Below are 17,761 nucleotides of genomic sequence, written 5' to 3' on the forward strand. Positions count from 1 at the left end.
AAATGCTGCTCGTGCTGCTAACGAGTATTCCTTAGCTCATAAAGTTCCTTTTGTAGGCAAGTCTTCCACTCAGCAGTCTTCTGGCAGAAAAGTATTTCAGCTTAATACAATCGCTTCTAAATCTCAGTCAGGCACAAATTTTAGAGATCAAGCTTCCGATAAGCTTGATCTAAAATCCTTATCTCTTCCAACGTGTACCAAGTGCAAGCAGAAAAGACACGTTATTTCTGATTGCTACAAATTAAAAAATAAGCATCAGAATCAAAACAGACCTATTCCAAATGTTCTTATTTCTGATAGGTCAAGGTCAGTGTCATCTATTGAAAGCAATACATTTGTTGGATCTAATAAACTCCAGTCTGATTGTATCATGGAGAATTACAAACCATTCATATCGAAGGGTTCCATATCACTCTTGGGTGATTCGGCCAATCCCATTCCTATTAAAATTTTAAGGGACATAGGAGTTTCTCAGAGTCTTTAATTGTCAGGTACTGAGAAGTCTTCATCTAATGAGAGTGTTCTTATTCAGGAAGTAGAGTTCAGATTTGTTAATGTTCCTCACTACTGTGTAAATATGTCATCAGACTTAGTCTCAGGACCCGTGTCAGTCGGAACAGTGTCGCCTTTACCCGTTGAGGGCATTCATGTATTACTAGGCAACGACCTAGCTGGAGATAAGGTTGTGGTTAATCCACCTGTTACTGACAAACCTTGTTTGGATCAAAAGGTCGATCCTATTGAAAAAGAATTCCCTGATTTATGCCCAGCTTGTGCAGTTATTAGAGCTATAGCAAAAAAAGCTCTTGAGAATGATGTTGATCCTTCAGCTCACACATGTATTGGTCAGGTTTTAGATGAGGTTTTCACTTCTTGACTGGATCAGTCAAAAGGTACTGATCACAGTGATCCTCTCTAATCAGAGTAACAAACAACAATCACTTGTCGTCGAACAGTAAAAAGATCCTGAGATCTCCTGTTTGTTTCCAAGGGCCATTAGTGAAACTGAAGCCACATAATCACCTATCTGTTATTTCATTAAAAATGGAATTTGTATGAGAAAATAGAGACCTCCCGAGGTACCTGCTGGGGACGAGTGGTCACTGAACTATCAATATGTAGTTCCAAATCTTACAGACAGGAAATACTTAGTCTGGCCCACGAAACTCCTTCGGCTGGTAAGTTACGGATTAATAAGACTATAATAAGATCTTGACTCACTTGTATTGGCCAAAAAATCAAAAGTGATGTTTGTAAATGCTGCAGATCTTGTCATACGTGTCAACTGGTAGGAAAACCCAATCAGAAGATACCTAAGACTCAACCCCCACCTCACCCCATCCCGATCAATAAATCCTTTTCCTATTTTCTAGGCATACAAAGAGAAACTCTATGGGAAGAAGTACGTTTGGTTCATCATCGGTTGGTACCCTGACAACTGGTATAAAGTGGCAGATAACACGATCAACTGTACGGCGGACCAGCTCCGCGAAGCTCTCGAGGGACACTTCACTACAGAAGCAGTTCTACTGCACCAAGGCAGCACGCCAACAATATCGGGAATGGTAAGAAAAAGGCTGTATCACTTATCAATTCCTTCTCTTTAGATCTAAATAAGAAGAGTCTTCAAATTAATATTGAATATATTTGACTAATATATATTCACACTTGTTTAGATCAATATCAGTCACATAAATATTTGCATTCTCTTTACGTTACACAGAATATGTATTCGAGACTCTAAGGCATGTTATGTATATTTAATTTGTATTGTTTATTTTTTTTTACTTTTGCCTCCATTTTTATATGTTATGTACATTTGTATTTTGCTCTTGAACTTGTACAAAGTCAAGTTTACTGTTTACCTAATTTGGGGCACTGATTTTGTAAGCAACATTTAACATATCTAGTATTTCTCTGTGAGAATAGATTAAATATTAGGAACATTATCAATGGAAGTAAAGATGTTTACCTTAATCTGAGTCTAGGACATTTGGAATTTCCCCTTGGAAAACCTGGTGTACCTGATGTTTACTATATTATATCATATCTTGCTGACAACTTGGAATGTTCTAGAAATGAAATTTTGACCCTCATCCTGATTCTGGTTTTTTATCGAATGTTGTTTACTTAATACATTACTCATTCTTTTGCATGGTTTTGGTTGTTTTGTTCATTTTTCGTTTTGATGAAGTATATATTCAAGTTTTTATTTACTGGATATACAAAGTGTTCATCAATAATATTCTTGGATAGCAAGATTAATTTAGAATTTTAGTGAATTCAAACAAAAATATTTTTGGATTGTCATATTGTGATATATCGAAGGACTGTTAGCACATCATCGCACTTAAGGCCATCAGTACATTACTATGCTAGAGAATACAGATACATCAACATTTGCAATATTGGAGCTTATTTGGAATACCACTGAAATTAAGGTGGAACTTTATGCATTTTGACTTATGATAAATCTTTTAGAACTAGTTGGAGTTAATTCACAATACTGTAAGTCCTTTCTAAATTTTTATTCAAGGGAAATACATTATTTATTGAATTTACAAAACATGCTGGTTTTCGCTCTTTTCTGGAACTTAATTGAAGACTATAGGGACGTAACAGGCAGATAACATTACAATGATCGAGGTCAGGACTTAACTGCATGTAGATTTAATTTTGAGTTTGAACAAGTGGAAAATTATAGCTTTGAACGTATTGTTGACTCACTCTCAAGTATACAGTCATGAAAGAACATTAAAATAGAAAAGGCAATACAATCTTAATACAAATTTGTTGAGAGGAATGAAAAGAATTCAATTCCTTGGTAAGTGTGCATCGGGAACCTCATGAAGTATACGATTACAGTCGTTAGTGTAAAATTACTCGAAATGTGGATCTACACAGCATGTGGGTTACAAGTTAAATATAACGTCGTTATTTGTCTTTCCCTGTTGTTGATTTTCTTTTCTTTTTTCGTGAGGTTTATTTACGGTGCATTTTCTTTCGCCACATTAAATGGTAATCATATATTACGCTATATAGTTATTTTATAATTGCTTTTGCTAAACATGGTCGTGCATGTCTAATCAGTTAATCCGATATAGATACATTGCAGATATTCACATAGATTAGAAAGGCTGCCATGTGTGTTGACGTAGAAACTTCAGCAGCATTATTGTTTATACACAATGTGCTTTCAAAACTCCATTTAAACACAAAACATAACACTGTAATACGAGATACTGATAATTATCTGTATAATCATTTGTAGTCTACTTGTGACTGTAAGCTGATCTTTTGTGGCAAATATATTAACGACAGACCTATAAAAAAAATTAAAGGTAAAATTTCAATAAAAGAATACGGTGATAGCAAAGGGCTACGTCTGGGAAATTATGTTGTGCTTATCTTCATGGAAGATGATTAATATATTTTTTATTTTCAACTGCTTATGAATTGTGGGATGCTGTTTATTGAAAAATGGAATGTTTTTATTTTGTTTTCTTAGAAAGGTGGCAGAAATATCTCGCACAAGTTCGATGAGAAACAAACATGTGTCTAGGTAGTTTTTCTGTTATCGAACTGAAGGATAAAAACAATTCTCTTCAGTACATTGCAACTTTAAGGATTTGCCATTTGTAATTTTGTACAATTTGTTGTTATAATCAAGTAGCGTTCAGTCATGTATGTTAACATTATTAAAAAATTGCCAGTTCTGCCTATGTTGCCCAATACCTTTATAGACATATTTTGATTGATCATATCCGTGCGCCAGACATTCCATCATTGTTTTGTTGTAGCCGAAACTTCATTAATACTTGCTTTCTAGTACAGAATCTGTGCTCTATATGTCATATCGTTTACGTTTATCTTTGTCAGTATCTACCGTTCGGATCTATTGATTGTACCTTTACAAAACAAAGAAGATTCGTCATCGCAAATTTAATATGTTATTTACGCTGTAAGAATACACCGAAACCTGTTTATGATAATCTGCTTCATTAATTGTCTTCTGTATTTCCCGTTATTTTTACCGAAGTTCCATCTCCCTACATCTTTAAGTTGCATGGAGTTCGAAATATATTCGTATTAATGGGAATAAACGTTGTGCACCACATGTTTACTTTATGTTACAATGGTGCTTTTATGCAAGTGAAACCTCATACGATCAGCCTCCAACCGTTTATTTGATTTATTTAAGAACACCACAGCTTTCAAACACCGACTTGACGAGCGACTGCATGCCCTGGATACGAGTCAAGTGGGGGGATATCCTGAAAGTCCGCTGGCGTATGATGCAGTATGGGCACTTGCTCTTGCACTCAACAAAACTCAGGAGAGGTAACAGACAATACTGCTAATGAACTTGCCTGACAAACACAAAACCATTCTAATAACATAAAATATTTGTATTACCACCAGGTATATATTAAGAACTGTATATTCCTTTGTATAGTCCCCGGGGAATACGCACGAAAATACTTTTTATTTGGGGGGGATATTTCAGCATTACTTTTTTAATAATAATAATAATAATAATAATAATAATAATAATAATAATAATGTGGACTTAGTAAAGCTCCTAATCTTTGAAAGCTCTAAGAGCTTTACAATATTAAATATCATATAAAAGACACTGACAGCGACAAGATTACAAAAATAAACACCATGGAATTACAAAACATAAACATGCCGATTGCAATTAAGGATATACAAATTATTAAGTCTTCAAGTCTGTTCGTATTGTTGAAATATGTGTTTAAGAGTACCTTTCAATGAGGTCACAGTGTCCTTGTCTAAGATCAGTGAGAAATTCGTTCCACATGGCTGGTTCCACGTGGATCGGCCCTTGTACGCAGAAGGACATTCTACGTATTGACTTCGTTTTAACAGTGTGAACAGTGAGAACAAGATTGCATTGCAGATGAATGAGGTTAGATACAGTCAACGAAATGTAGCATAGTGAACAGATTTTGTGTTTAAACCTGGATAGAACGGGTAGCCAAAAATTGCATAGCATGAGTCAGGTGTGCTGAAATTTCCGTGCTCTAGGATTATCAACGCAGCTGCATTTTGAACCTTTTAAAGTTTCTGTAGTAGATACTGAGACAAACCAATTACTGTTGCTGTTGTTGTTGGTTTAACGCCATTTTCAGCACACGATAGGCTATACATGGCGGCCAGTATTAATGGTGGAGGAAGAACCCGGGAAAACCCCAGAAAGAACCACCGACCCACGAGAAGCTACAGGCAAGCTTTCTCACATACCCACATTGGCTGAATCCGAGACTCGAACCGGAGCAGACAGAGGTGAGATGGCAGTGATCCGTAACGGAGAGCGCTTTAGACCACTCGGCCACTCGGGGCCCCCAAACCAATTGCAATAGTAGAGTTTTTAAGGTACTAAAAAATACACAGGTGTTTAGTGGCATCAACAGAAAGAAAATTGCGAATGGACCTAATGCTTCTCAGCTACAGATTTGCATCCTTGCATGAAATGTCGGTGTAGTAGAGACAGTACTGTCGACAGTGACACATGGGCTTCGTACTGACTGTTTGAATTTAATGTTGGTATTGTTGATGTAAAGGATATGCATGAGACAGTTTCTGTGTGGTGATCATCATTCAGCTGCAGCTTGTAGCATGTTATTCGTGACTTCATGTCGGAAATTCACCTCTCTAAGCCCTGGACGGTACCCTGAACTTCAATTGGACAACTAGATTTGTATATTAGAGTGTCGTCAGCGTACAAGTGGTGAGACACCGGATGTTGATTTATGACACTTGCAAGCGGCTGAGAATAGATAATATAGAGAACGGGGCCGAGAATGGAGCCTTGTGGAACACCAGAACATAGATCAACCGAGCTGGAGTGTTTACAATTTACGGACATAGTTTGTCCTGTCGACTGATTTGTCCTGGTTACTAAGTAGGACTTGAACCATAGTAAGGCTGTATCATGAATATCAAATGCATGCTGGTGACGGTGAAGTAATATATCATGGTCTATTGTGTCAAATGCCGCAGACAAGTCAAAGAGGGTGAGGAATGTAAACCTTTTACTATCCAAAGCAGAGAGATCATTGAAAACACTCAGAAGGGTAGCTTCAGTACTGTGGACTGTACATTATTAAAAAGACTATTTGAATTCATATGGTACAATGGTAATTTTGAAAAAGAATGAGAGAGAATTATTGATAACGTCAGTTAAGGCAATGTTAAATAAAATAACTCAAGAAGCAGTGATGTCGGAATCCGATCGAGTTCACATAACTTTGGGGCACTTCTCATCACGATCGTATTTCCCAAATCCATAGAGACGGATTCAAATGCTGTTAAAGGTTGCCGTTGATATTCTGTATCACGACTATATGGCAACAACGAATCAATTGAAATTGTGTTGTTAAGTTTATCCATAATGGATTTGACTTTTCCACGGGGTAAAAATTGCAAACAGGCCGGAAGGTTGACCGGAGATAAAGTAATTGGAAGTGGTGTACAATGTTTTCCTTGATATTGGGTTGTTCGTTATCTCGAAGAACTCTTTGCAGTTGGAATTTTCTGTGATATTAGTACTGTAGTAGGCTGAGTTAGCCTCGTGAACTTTGTGACATTCTTCCTAGCAGCTTTAAAGATCTTCTTATGAATAGTGAGGTTGGTGGAAAGCGAAATTCTCTCACACCTTATGGCGTTTACTTTTAGCAATGTAAAACTGGTCCCCAACACTACTATGATATGCAGAACACTTTAGAGTTGTAACTCTGCACTTGGTTGCTAGGGCATGTTTGTCAAACTATAAACGCAACGATTTCAAGTTCTACTGCTGTAGGAGGTATCAAAGTTGTTAGGTTTTCCTGGATGTCATGCATTAGTTGAGTTATATTTATCATACGGGAGTTTAGTAGCAAGCAGAGATGGATGGTTAGGGTCTGATACGTTGAAATGGCTAATGACGCAGAAGTGATCCGATGCAAGTTCGTGGGACACCAATGTAGACTGTAGAATATTATTATCAGGTCAATCCAATCTAAAATGTAATGTTTATGGGTGGGATGGCCTACTGGATGTTTGAGTTTGAAAATGTGAATAAAATCTTGGAGTTCTATTATGGATTGGTGCTGAATTTAATCTGACATCTTGTAGGAGTATCCAGGCGGAACAATATATTGGTATTATCTGGGATTACGTATGTTTATAGGTTCACTTATAACAACATAAGACTATAGTACCTGTTTTAACTCTATACTGCAATGAAATGATAAAAAAGTTGGTATCATCTGCAAATAAATCCAATTAGTATTTAGTAAAATCTTAATTAGTAGTGACCTTCTAATCGCCTTGATCTTAATGGTACACATTAATTATTCTACCAAATTCACTGTAATAACATCAACCTGACCAACAAAAGGACTAATCATGGGATTTTCCTTGGCATATACCTGTATTTAACATAAATCATACTGTGTATTTGGGATGAAATTTCTTTTAGGTATATATTTGGAAATAGCGCCGTCTTCAACATGCTCGCCAAGAGCACAAGAGCACATATATCATGCATTCTGTGTGAAGATGCATCAACCGTTTGTTTTTGGCCAATTACTGTGATGATGCAGAACGGGTCTTTATCCAATATAATTTTGTTTGCTTTGTTGTTTAACTCTACGGATTCTCCACATTTTGTACGGATGAAGCTGAGAAATATTCATTATGGATCGTTTAGGCAAGACTGCAAAAAATTATGTCTTAACGTTTCGTTCCACATGGAAAATTTTCTTTCGTTAAAAATCACTTTAGCATTTTCAAAGAAGTGCTTATTTAGAGGTTACCGCGCAAGCTGGTAAACAGTCTTCAGACATCAAAGGGAGCAATCAGCCGGGTATTTTAATAGGCGGACCAGCGTCGTGTCAAAAAAATTAGAAGAAGTCAAAAAGTCGAGTGCCAGCAAAAAGTTTCTAAAGATTTCTACAGACATTTGGCTATTTATAAAACAGTCTAAACAAAGCCGTTGAAACAGTTGATTCATTAAACCAGGATTAAAAGAAAATGTTTCCGGGCAGCAAAATCTCAGCAGGGAAAATAAACTATTTAAAAATATAGTTATTGAAAGGTAGAGTGATACTGGTTTTAGGAAAAGATGTTTCTTTTCTTGGTAAAAGAAACAGATAATTATGTATTTTGTCATTGTCATTAAAGACAATAAATGTATTTCTGGATTTAAAAAAAGTCTATTGTTAAACTTTTAGCTTCATAGCTGTACTACAGACAGCTATTGAAACTACGGACAGACTGCTTTTGGGCTACTGGTGGGCCGGGAAAGGGTAAACAGGTCTTGTTTTGCAAAAGACCCATTTTCATTGCAGTAACAATCGCGCCTGACACGCTCCGATGTCAATCAATCTGCGTTACATCTTCGTCTCACCCCAGTCTGAACCGGCACGTGTCAACTCAAGGTGGCGCATTGTCAATTCCGATGTTCGGGGTGTCGACAAGAATATCTAGCTTACGGAAATAAGCGCACTAACTTTCAAGGCACACAAATGTTAGCCCTGCCGCTATAAGTGGCAGCTCTTGGAATGCTTGTAGCTTTTTCCAAAAACGGTTTACTATTGTCCTCTATATATGAGGTCAGCGGAACATCATACGACTCATGGGTCAGTAACATTCATTGAAAACGAGAGCGAAAGAGTAATACTGTAAATTGAAAAGCCCGTCCAGACGGCAGGCGTGTTAAATGTGTGCTTATATATCACATGGGCGGTAAACTTACTAATCGCGTCAGCAATCTACTTGCACACCGTTCCGGAAAGCAAAACACCTTTGCATTGCTGGTTCTTATATCGCCGCTAGCAGCGTTAATATGCCACCTGTCTTTGCTGTCTCGCTGATCGCATTCACGGAAAGATCAAGTCGCACGCCAGGTTTTGATTCATTGGCGTCATTGTCGTGTTTGACTGACGTTCTGTCAACGATAATTTATTTGGGCCTTGCAACGCCGCTGATTTCCGATATATTTTCGTCCCAGAATTCTTCTTTGATGTCGACTGCAGCTTTTTAGTCTGACCGTGTGTCAGAGTAACGTTGACGTGAAGATATGACATTACAATATCATGAAATGATATAATTACATGTTTGGAAAATACTTACATGTTTGGAAAATATTTACATGTTTTTTACGGGCGCATCAACGATTCTCATTCGCCCACCAGGACCTTCAAGCAACATTGTTTTGTCTGACAGTATGACAACGATTGCTATGTAACCACCAGGACCAGCCAGTATATCATTAACAGTAGTTGGGTTGTCTTATGTCATACTGTGTATGGTTAGGATGGTCACTAATATCAGTTGAGAACATCATTGATGGACCAGCAGACCTTGAATTAATCATCGGATTATCTTGAAAGACCGAGTATCATCGTAGCAACATGGACGTCATTGTGGGACACATCGATTTGTCTACTATCAATCATGTACACGGCACTTTTAAATAACGCCATAATACCATTATTAACGAATCCACATTTGTTATCTACAGCGTATGGATTATTGTTATCTCTCAAAAGTCTACCCTGAACTTCAATAAATGCCTCGGCGGACAAGAAATACTTGGATGTATCTTGGACTTGTAGTTCGATTCGTCCACGCTGGTTTGGTTCTCGTGCTTCATAAGAATAATATTGATAATCAAGCATCCTTGTCAAATGTGCAATCAGATACACGCTTTAACATTTTATTATATTCGTTGTTGTCTAAAACAATGTTCTAACATTGATCAATATCATCGACGACGACCGGTTGTCAGAGATGGCCCGCCAGCTAAGTCTTTCAACCGCTCATTAGCAGTTTGATTTATTATTTTACTGACACTTGCTGGCATCACTTCGGTGCTTGGCAGTTTTACCGGCTGTGGTTTTCGAGTCTGTCTTTGATCGCTGTGAATGCTTTACCAGCAACATCACCAACCGTGCCGATACCCTTATCACGAACAACTTCGATGGCGTTGGTTTGCAACCGGGATAGCCTTTGGTGCTATCCTTCTGAATAAACCTTGAATAACATCGCCCAGTCTATCTCCCTTGATCGCGCTATAAACCGGTTATCGTGAATTTATCACCCTGACGCTTTCAGGTCCACGTTGGCCATTATGTATAATCATACTATTTTGTTATCACCGATCTAATTGATCACTCATTGTAGTAATCGTCGGTAATTTTATCGATCAGTGTCCGCTAGAAGCTACTGTCCATAACGTCACCGGTAAATAAATGCTGACAAATATCAGCTGCTTCATTGATTATTTCGTGGGAATTATTGCCGGCTCGTCTTCCACCAATCAGAATTTCCAGTCAGTCAACATCAGCGAGGATGTTACTTGGGCAAAGTTTATCTTGACTCATCGGCGATTCAGCGATCACTTTACCACCTTGTTTCCTACGACGTCGATAGCGAATTGCAAGGCCACTTCCAGCTGCGTCTTCAGGTGGCTCGTAGTTCGGATCTGGTTGAGGATTAGGAGAGCCCTGCTGTAATGCATCCGACTCAGCTTTTCTCTTTTCTTTTTTGTTTCAGACATAGCTTTTACATTTAATTTTTTTCTTCCTTCTCTCGCTTTTTTAAGTTGACGCTTCATTTCTTTCTGTACCTCTTCCCGTTTATGTTTAATTTGTTCAATATGCTCATCTACCATCCCGCTAAAAAGTTAAAAATTGCCATGATCACCTCTGACCTGATGAGCACCGGAATGAATGCGATATAATTATTTACGCCAATCAACACGACTTACAGTTTTAACATGTTAAGTTTTATATAGTTTTCATCCCACCCAAACGAGGCAATTTCAAGTATTTGGTTTTTATCCATGATAGCGACAATACCTTCCTCTGTAAATTTATCTATCATGTCGGTGTAAAGTCTTGATGGTGGTGATTGAACTTCAGATGGTGGCTGAATTGGTGGTGGTGGGAGTTGAAGATGGCCAGTAATATCAGCAGGTAATGTCTCAAGAGTTTTCTGTGTTGCCTCATTCGCTGTAACAATTTTTTGGTTGGGTCAACAATTGGTTTAAATCAATTCTCTGTACCCTCTGTAAATTCCATATAAGCTTCCTGGCATTGTCGCCGCTGGTTTCTGACAGAATCATGGACTGGAAGATATTTCTTGATTGCATTAAGTTTTGCTCTAGCTAATTTAGCTGTATGAGATTCCATAGTAAGAGCAGAATCACCTATTATTAATTTACAACAACGATTTAATTACAGATCACTAACTTAGCCAACTTGAAAGACGTGAGACGTGTTTAGCCCTGACATGTACACAATTTCAGGTGCGCGCATACTGATAGACAGCTTGTTTAAAAATCGCGCAATGTACTGCTCAGTAATGTTCCATTGAGGTCAGCGTGGACCAGAGTGTGAGAAAATCACGCAGTGTACACGTGATAGTAATTTTCCGTGGACATTAACCAGTGCCAGTAATTTTCGATTGAGGTGAGAATAGACCAGAGATTGAGCAAATCACCCAGCGTACACGTGATCATAATTTTCCGTGGACATTAACCAATGCCAGTAATTTTACATTGAGATCAGCGTGGAATAGTAACCAATGATCAAACCAGGCTTACCTACAAGCCTCGGTTTGGCCTTTGGATAATTAACATGTCAAGGTTGCATGGCCAAAAACAGCATTTTGTTTCAGCCCCCATTTTGCAAAATGGAGCCTTGATGAAGGGGTTTCCCCCCCCCCCCCCAAGTCGTCGCCACTTTTTTGGGGTTGGCAAACCCCCCCCCCCCCCCCCCCCGCTTGCTGTGAGAGAGAGAAACAGAGAGTCAATATTCATACAGTTGTATATGTGTCTAAGTTTTCTAACGTAATTTAACGAATCGGTCTAACAAAATTAATGTACATTTATACAAATGAACTGGGAACGCTGTTATACACTTCAACCCTCATACAATGCAGTCTCTGAGTGAAATATCGATCTGCCGATCATACTGAGTTTTGGCATCTTACAAAGCAATGCAAATCTTTGTCTACTGATAAAAATGATAAAACCGTGCTTTCAAACATAGCAACAAGACATATGACAAGTGGAGAACACTTTATAATGTATACGTAGTCCAAAACCTTCGGCGTTTCAGTATTGAATAACAGTTCTAACTTCTCCATCAATGCTCTCCATCAAACAAACTGGTCGCCAAGACGGCCCCTTGATATGCTACATTCCGTTTCTCTGTCACCTCTTGGACGTTTCTTTTCGGAACGCAACCAAGGCTTGCGACCTTTAGGTTTTTTAGTCCCTTGTGTGTGCGCCACTTTTTTGTTTACTGTAGAGATTTAAATTACATTTGCGTGACTCAAAACCCGCCACTAGGCGAAGATGACGACGTCTTTTATGTGGTCACTTGCGATTTCAGTGATAGTTCGTGACATTGTTTCAATTTAAGCGATTTCCCTTTTAAATGCATTTTCTGTTGTTTATGTAACAAGTAATTTATCGAATTTTCACAAACATTAGGTCTTTGTGCATTATTTCATCTTATAAGTTGCCACATTAAATAAGTTTCATGATCTCATAATACATAAAATTGCATACTCTCCACTGTCGTGCCATTAAGTCGAATTTAAACTTTAGGCCCTTCATTGTTTTAGAATTTTCGCTGAGAACAAGTTGTACCATATGTGAGATAGCGTTACCAAAATTCAGCTTCGAGACTAACCTTCTTATTGATAGACGTAACTGTTGATCACAATCTGTTTGTTAGCAGTGGATCGTCTTACTTTAAGCTTTATAAAGGCTGGCATATCTCATTCTCAGTTTTGTCTACGAAGAATAAAACAAAGTGATTTTTTTTGTAAAAAGTAATAATCTTTTCATTTTCAAAGAATGATCAGGAAATTTCGGATGTTTTTATTCTCGTAAGATTTTAGGTCTCGCTTTTAAATTTCGTAGTTATTAAGATTTGAAATCTGTAGACACTGACAAAATGTAAGAACTTTATTGCATCGTTGAAAAGTCAGGCCAATGAGAATTGATGAGTCTCCATACACATCATGTGCATGTGTGCACTTTGGAATTAAGATTTATTTTACTTGCAGGCTGGAAGAAAGGGGCATGTCCCTGGACGAATTTGATTATTCCAACGAATTAATTACCAAGGAGATATATACGGCCATGAATTCAACACGATTCCTGGGAGTTTCAGTACGTACATTTCTCCATATGATCTTGGTCTCCTGTTGCCATTCACTCTCATGATGCGGACTGTAGCACGTTGGAGTCTGCAACGTGATACTCTTCTCACCTTTATAAACTTTCGATTTGGGATATTTTTGGAAAACGCATTAATTTCCTCTTCAAAAGATGTTAGATATAAATAAAATCTGAAATATTCAACAAGCACAACAGAAGTTTTGTTATGCATATTCCATTAAAATCTTCGTCAACTGAGAAATTTGTAAGCCAAACAGTTTGTTTCAATTTGCTTATTAGTTACCCAACAACTTATAATTAATTCTAAACAATGAAATATCCTGGATATAATTTACTTATGCACATTTATGTAAGAAAACAGACTGTGATATGTCTCATTAATTTGTAGGTCAATGTGAATATTTTTCTGCATCATCATAAAGTTTAAGCTAATTGGTTGAATCATTAAGAAAAATAAGCTACTATTGCTGTAGAAGTAGTCATGTAAAAATTTTAACCTCAACGCTTTTTTTCTTTTCTTTTCTTGTGTTTTTCTTGTCTCTGTTTTGTATTTGCCTTTGAAGCAGACTCATGTCAAGTTGAAAGCAATTTGGCTAGTTAGAACAGGTTATGTACTATTCATATGACAGCACCCCTGTTTCCTGGCTTCATATTTTGGGAATCATTAAGAATGTTTCACTGTAGGTGCAAAGCATGTATCCTACGCACTTACATTATCCGAGCAGTGACCGTTCTAATAAGGTTTCATTGTATTAACTAATATGTTTATATATCTACAAATACATATATAACCGTATATTTATGCAGAGGTCTCTATTCATGCATGTATGTATCTTTTGTATGTATCTTTGCACACACACACACAAACACACACATGCACACTTGGAGGAATCTTGAAAAGATGCAAGACCAAGGTTAGCAGCTGAGGATTAGATGGATATTTTAAACAACTTGAAAAATCTAAAACATTCGTAGGAAAATCAGAATACTTCAAAGAAAAAAGAGCAAGGAAAAATTGAAACAACCTTGTCAAGCTAGTAAAAGTGACGCGCAACCTTTTCAAGAAACAAATGTAGTGAGCCAATATATTTGGCTAAAATGTTTGTGTTATGAAAGATTATTGAGTTTCTGTTCATTGTTCAAGAGCACAAAATTTTCGATTGTTTTTTTGCTGCAAGTGTAACTTCTGTACTCGCACACATTCATGTAATCGATGGTATCAAAGGAGATCATTTATTTTCAGGTCTAAATATAAGGATATATTTTTTCAAATGTGAAGAAAATATGAAGTAAAAAGCATGACAAACTATTTCACCAATAATCTTCATTATTTCACCAAAGTATATGTAATAAAGGTAAATATTGTTGGGGTGACTTACATTAACCTTTACAAAAACGGTTATAACCAAGACATAATTTAGACAGTATAAAAGCAAGTGTGTGGCTGATTTGGATATTTAACGTAGCTTAAGCAATTTTTCAGTCATATCGCTACGAGATATGCAGTGCTGCAGTTTATAGTATTGTCTAGCACTGGGGCATCATGCCGCAGGCCTGTAGCATGATGTCCCACCCAGTCACATTATCCTGACACCAGGCCGACCAGTGCTAACACTATCCTCTTAATACTGAGCGCCAAGCGAGGCAGCTGTAAGTACCGTATGACACTGCCGGTTTCGAAACCGCGACCTCCCGCATACAAGGCGGAAGCTCAAACCACTAGGCCATCGGGGCGGTTGTATACAAACATAACAAAGACGTAATTTGGACAGTATAAAAGCTTTAAAATCACTAAATAAGTATGTATTTTTAGATCTATTTTAAATCCAGGAGATTTTAGGAGAGGGGCAGGAGGATGACCATTATATAAGCTTGCTGTATTAACTTTTATTTATTATTCAAAACAACACTTAATCACACTAAACAATGTTTACAAAATGACTCCACGCACAACCGCCAAATTTCCATTGATATCCTACCACCTGATTTAAATTTTAAAAACAATACCCTCAAATATGAATATTTTAAAACAAAAATTCTACTTTCAATATTCAGAAATAAAATCTTATAAGCAACACCATACACTTATATTATTGCCAAAATTGTTTACATAATTTCCTAACCTCTAAAACCATATCCTCACCATTTATATTTTAGTAAGATAAACACCGTTAAGTCAAAATATTTGTCTTGAAAAAGAACATATAACCATCAATATTGTAATATATACGGGACTCCATTTTCCCACCAATAATAAAATTACAACCATTATTATAAAATATGTCAATTCATCCTAAATAATAATAATAATAATAATAATAATAATAATTTGTGCAATCAGATCCCAAACAAAAACAGGTAAGTGATAAATCGCTTACTACAAGGAAGAAACTCACTAGCAGATTTTTCTACACCATATGAACAATGGATTATTATCGGGTTGCGTTTATCGCATGCAACAATGATCATTGGTATTACACTTTTTAGGTTGCATTTATCGCATGCAACAATGATCATTGGTATTACACTTATTAGATTGCATTTATCGCATGCAACAATGATCATTGGTATTACACTTATTAGGTTGCATTAATAGCATGCAACAATGATCATTGGTATTACACTTTTGTGTTTATTTTTAAATCCTGCTTCACCAGAGCAACTACAACCTAGCATCCCATCCCATCCAACTCTGAGCTGCACCTAGTATTGGTCTAGAATCTTATTTTCTATTTCAGGGAAACGTAGCTTTCTCATCGCAGGGAGACAGAATCATGTGGACTCAAGTGGAGCAAATGATCAGTAAGGTCCACAATGTTTCTCACAACGTAAACTTCGAATCCAGACATCTAATACATAAAATGTTGTAAACCATGACACATTTTACCTATCTTTTACGTAATTTTGTTAACATTCAATTATCTCATGAGGGCAGGAGGTTTACGAGAAATAGTTGTACGGTGTATTATCAGTAGTGAATGGGGTCACCCTAGGGACAATGGGAATTACCATTAAAAACACCCTTGGGTCACTCTGGGGACTATGTAAATTTAACATTAACCACCCTGGGTCGCTCTAGGGACAATGGAAATTTAACATGGACAAAAAACCCTGAGTCACTCTGGGGACAAGGGAATTTAACATTGGAGAAAGGAAAAAAATGTCTAGGGACATTCTAGGGACAAAGGCATTCGAACAATGGAAATTTAACATGGGAGATATTGCTGGGTCACTCTAAGGACAATGGGAATTGAACATGGGGAATAGAGTTTGGGCCTGTCTAGGGACAAGGGGAATTGAACATGGGATTGTTTTTAAAAAAAAAAATTTAAAAAAGGGGTAGGCAATGGAAAGTCAATCTCTTTTCGAGAAATGTGTGTGGCCCTGAAAAGGGCCTTTGGTTTCATCATCATCTTCTTCTTTTATTTCCTCCACTTCTGTAGCCATCTTCTAACTTTTGCCATCATTCCTTTCTTCTTCTTTTCTGTTTCCGGTATCCAGTCCGGGTGACCCATGGCTCGGAACTTGACCTGTATCTTCATCCAGTTGTTATTCAATCTTTCAAACTCTAATTTCTTCTTCTTATTCTCTTCTTCCTTTCTCTCTTTGCTCCATTTTTCTTTTATCTTCATCACTTCTACTTTCATTACCTCTCTAATTCGTTCTTCTGCTTTTATCAACTGGTTACAACCCCACTTTACGTACCACCAGTCAGTCCAATGAAAGCTATTTTCTAGGAAGCTCCTGACTTCTGTGATATGATCCAAGGCTTCCTTTAAAGTACCTACTCTCACGTAAGGTGGGTCAATGAATCCTCTGATTCCTTCTACTTCTTCCTCAATCATTCCCCCTTCTTGATCTTTTGCTACTCCAAGATTCTTCACATTGTTCAGGATACCTTCAAATCTTCCTTCCTTATTCAATCTTTCTACTACATAAGTTCCATCCATGATCCAAAAATAGTTATGTCTCAAATCGTTAAATAATTTTATCACCTCCATCTTCTTTGTTTATTCCTTAGAATGGTTTGAACGACGAATACTGTGGGTTCTTATAGTGAAAGCGCGGACGTGAAGGAAAACATCCCCTACTTTCTCATTTCATATAATCTACTATCCACATAAGTGAAGCAACATTTAACAAACCCCAAATCTACTATTTACACACGCAAATCATTAAAACAAAATCCATAATCTACTATCCACACAATCGTACTTGAGCGGTTACAAAACCCAAACTATACTCTCCACATACGCTAAGAAACAATAAACAAACCCATAATCTACTATTCACACAAACTTACGTGAGCACTTACAAGCACAAACACACAAACACATACACTCACACTATGAAAAAAGAGTCAGTGTTTATATTCACACTACTCTACCTACACACATTGGCAAATCGATTGTTATTTCTTTTCTAGAGTATTGGGTAGCCCTGAAAAGAGCTGTTTGTTTTTAACTCCAGATGCATCTATCTAATGCTGGCACCTTCTTGGCCTGGCGCCACACAGACATCTTCTTCCCCAGTCTCTTTTCACTCTTTTCT

The 17,761-nt window shown here is 37.2% G+C and overlaps 1 protein-coding gene across 1 annotated transcript in view; it reads left to right on the forward strand.

Moving 5' to 3' along the window:
- The window catches only part of LOC149778443 (gamma-aminobutyric acid type B receptor subunit 1-like), a 128,425-nt gene that overhangs the window by 38,533 nt on the left and 72,131 nt on the right, over positions 1-17,761 (forward strand). Inside the window, exons 6-9 of the mRNA XM_089939276.1 lie at positions 1,374-1,565; positions 4,202-4,341; positions 13,096-13,201; positions 15,949-16,012. Coding sequence (XP_089795402.1) covers positions 1,374-1,565; positions 4,202-4,341; positions 13,096-13,201; positions 15,949-16,012 — 502 coding nt within the window. The remainder of the gene's footprint in view (positions 1-1,373; positions 1,566-4,201; positions 4,342-13,095; positions 13,202-15,948; positions 16,013-17,761) is intronic.

The sequence above is a fragment of the Sinohyriopsis cumingii genome, chromosome 17, assembly GCF_028554795.1.
Source record: "Sinohyriopsis cumingii isolate HCF-2022 chromosome 17, ASM2855479v2, whole genome shotgun sequence".
Classification (NCBI taxonomy): Eukaryota; Metazoa; Mollusca; class Bivalvia; order Unionida; family Unionidae; genus Sinohyriopsis; species Sinohyriopsis cumingii.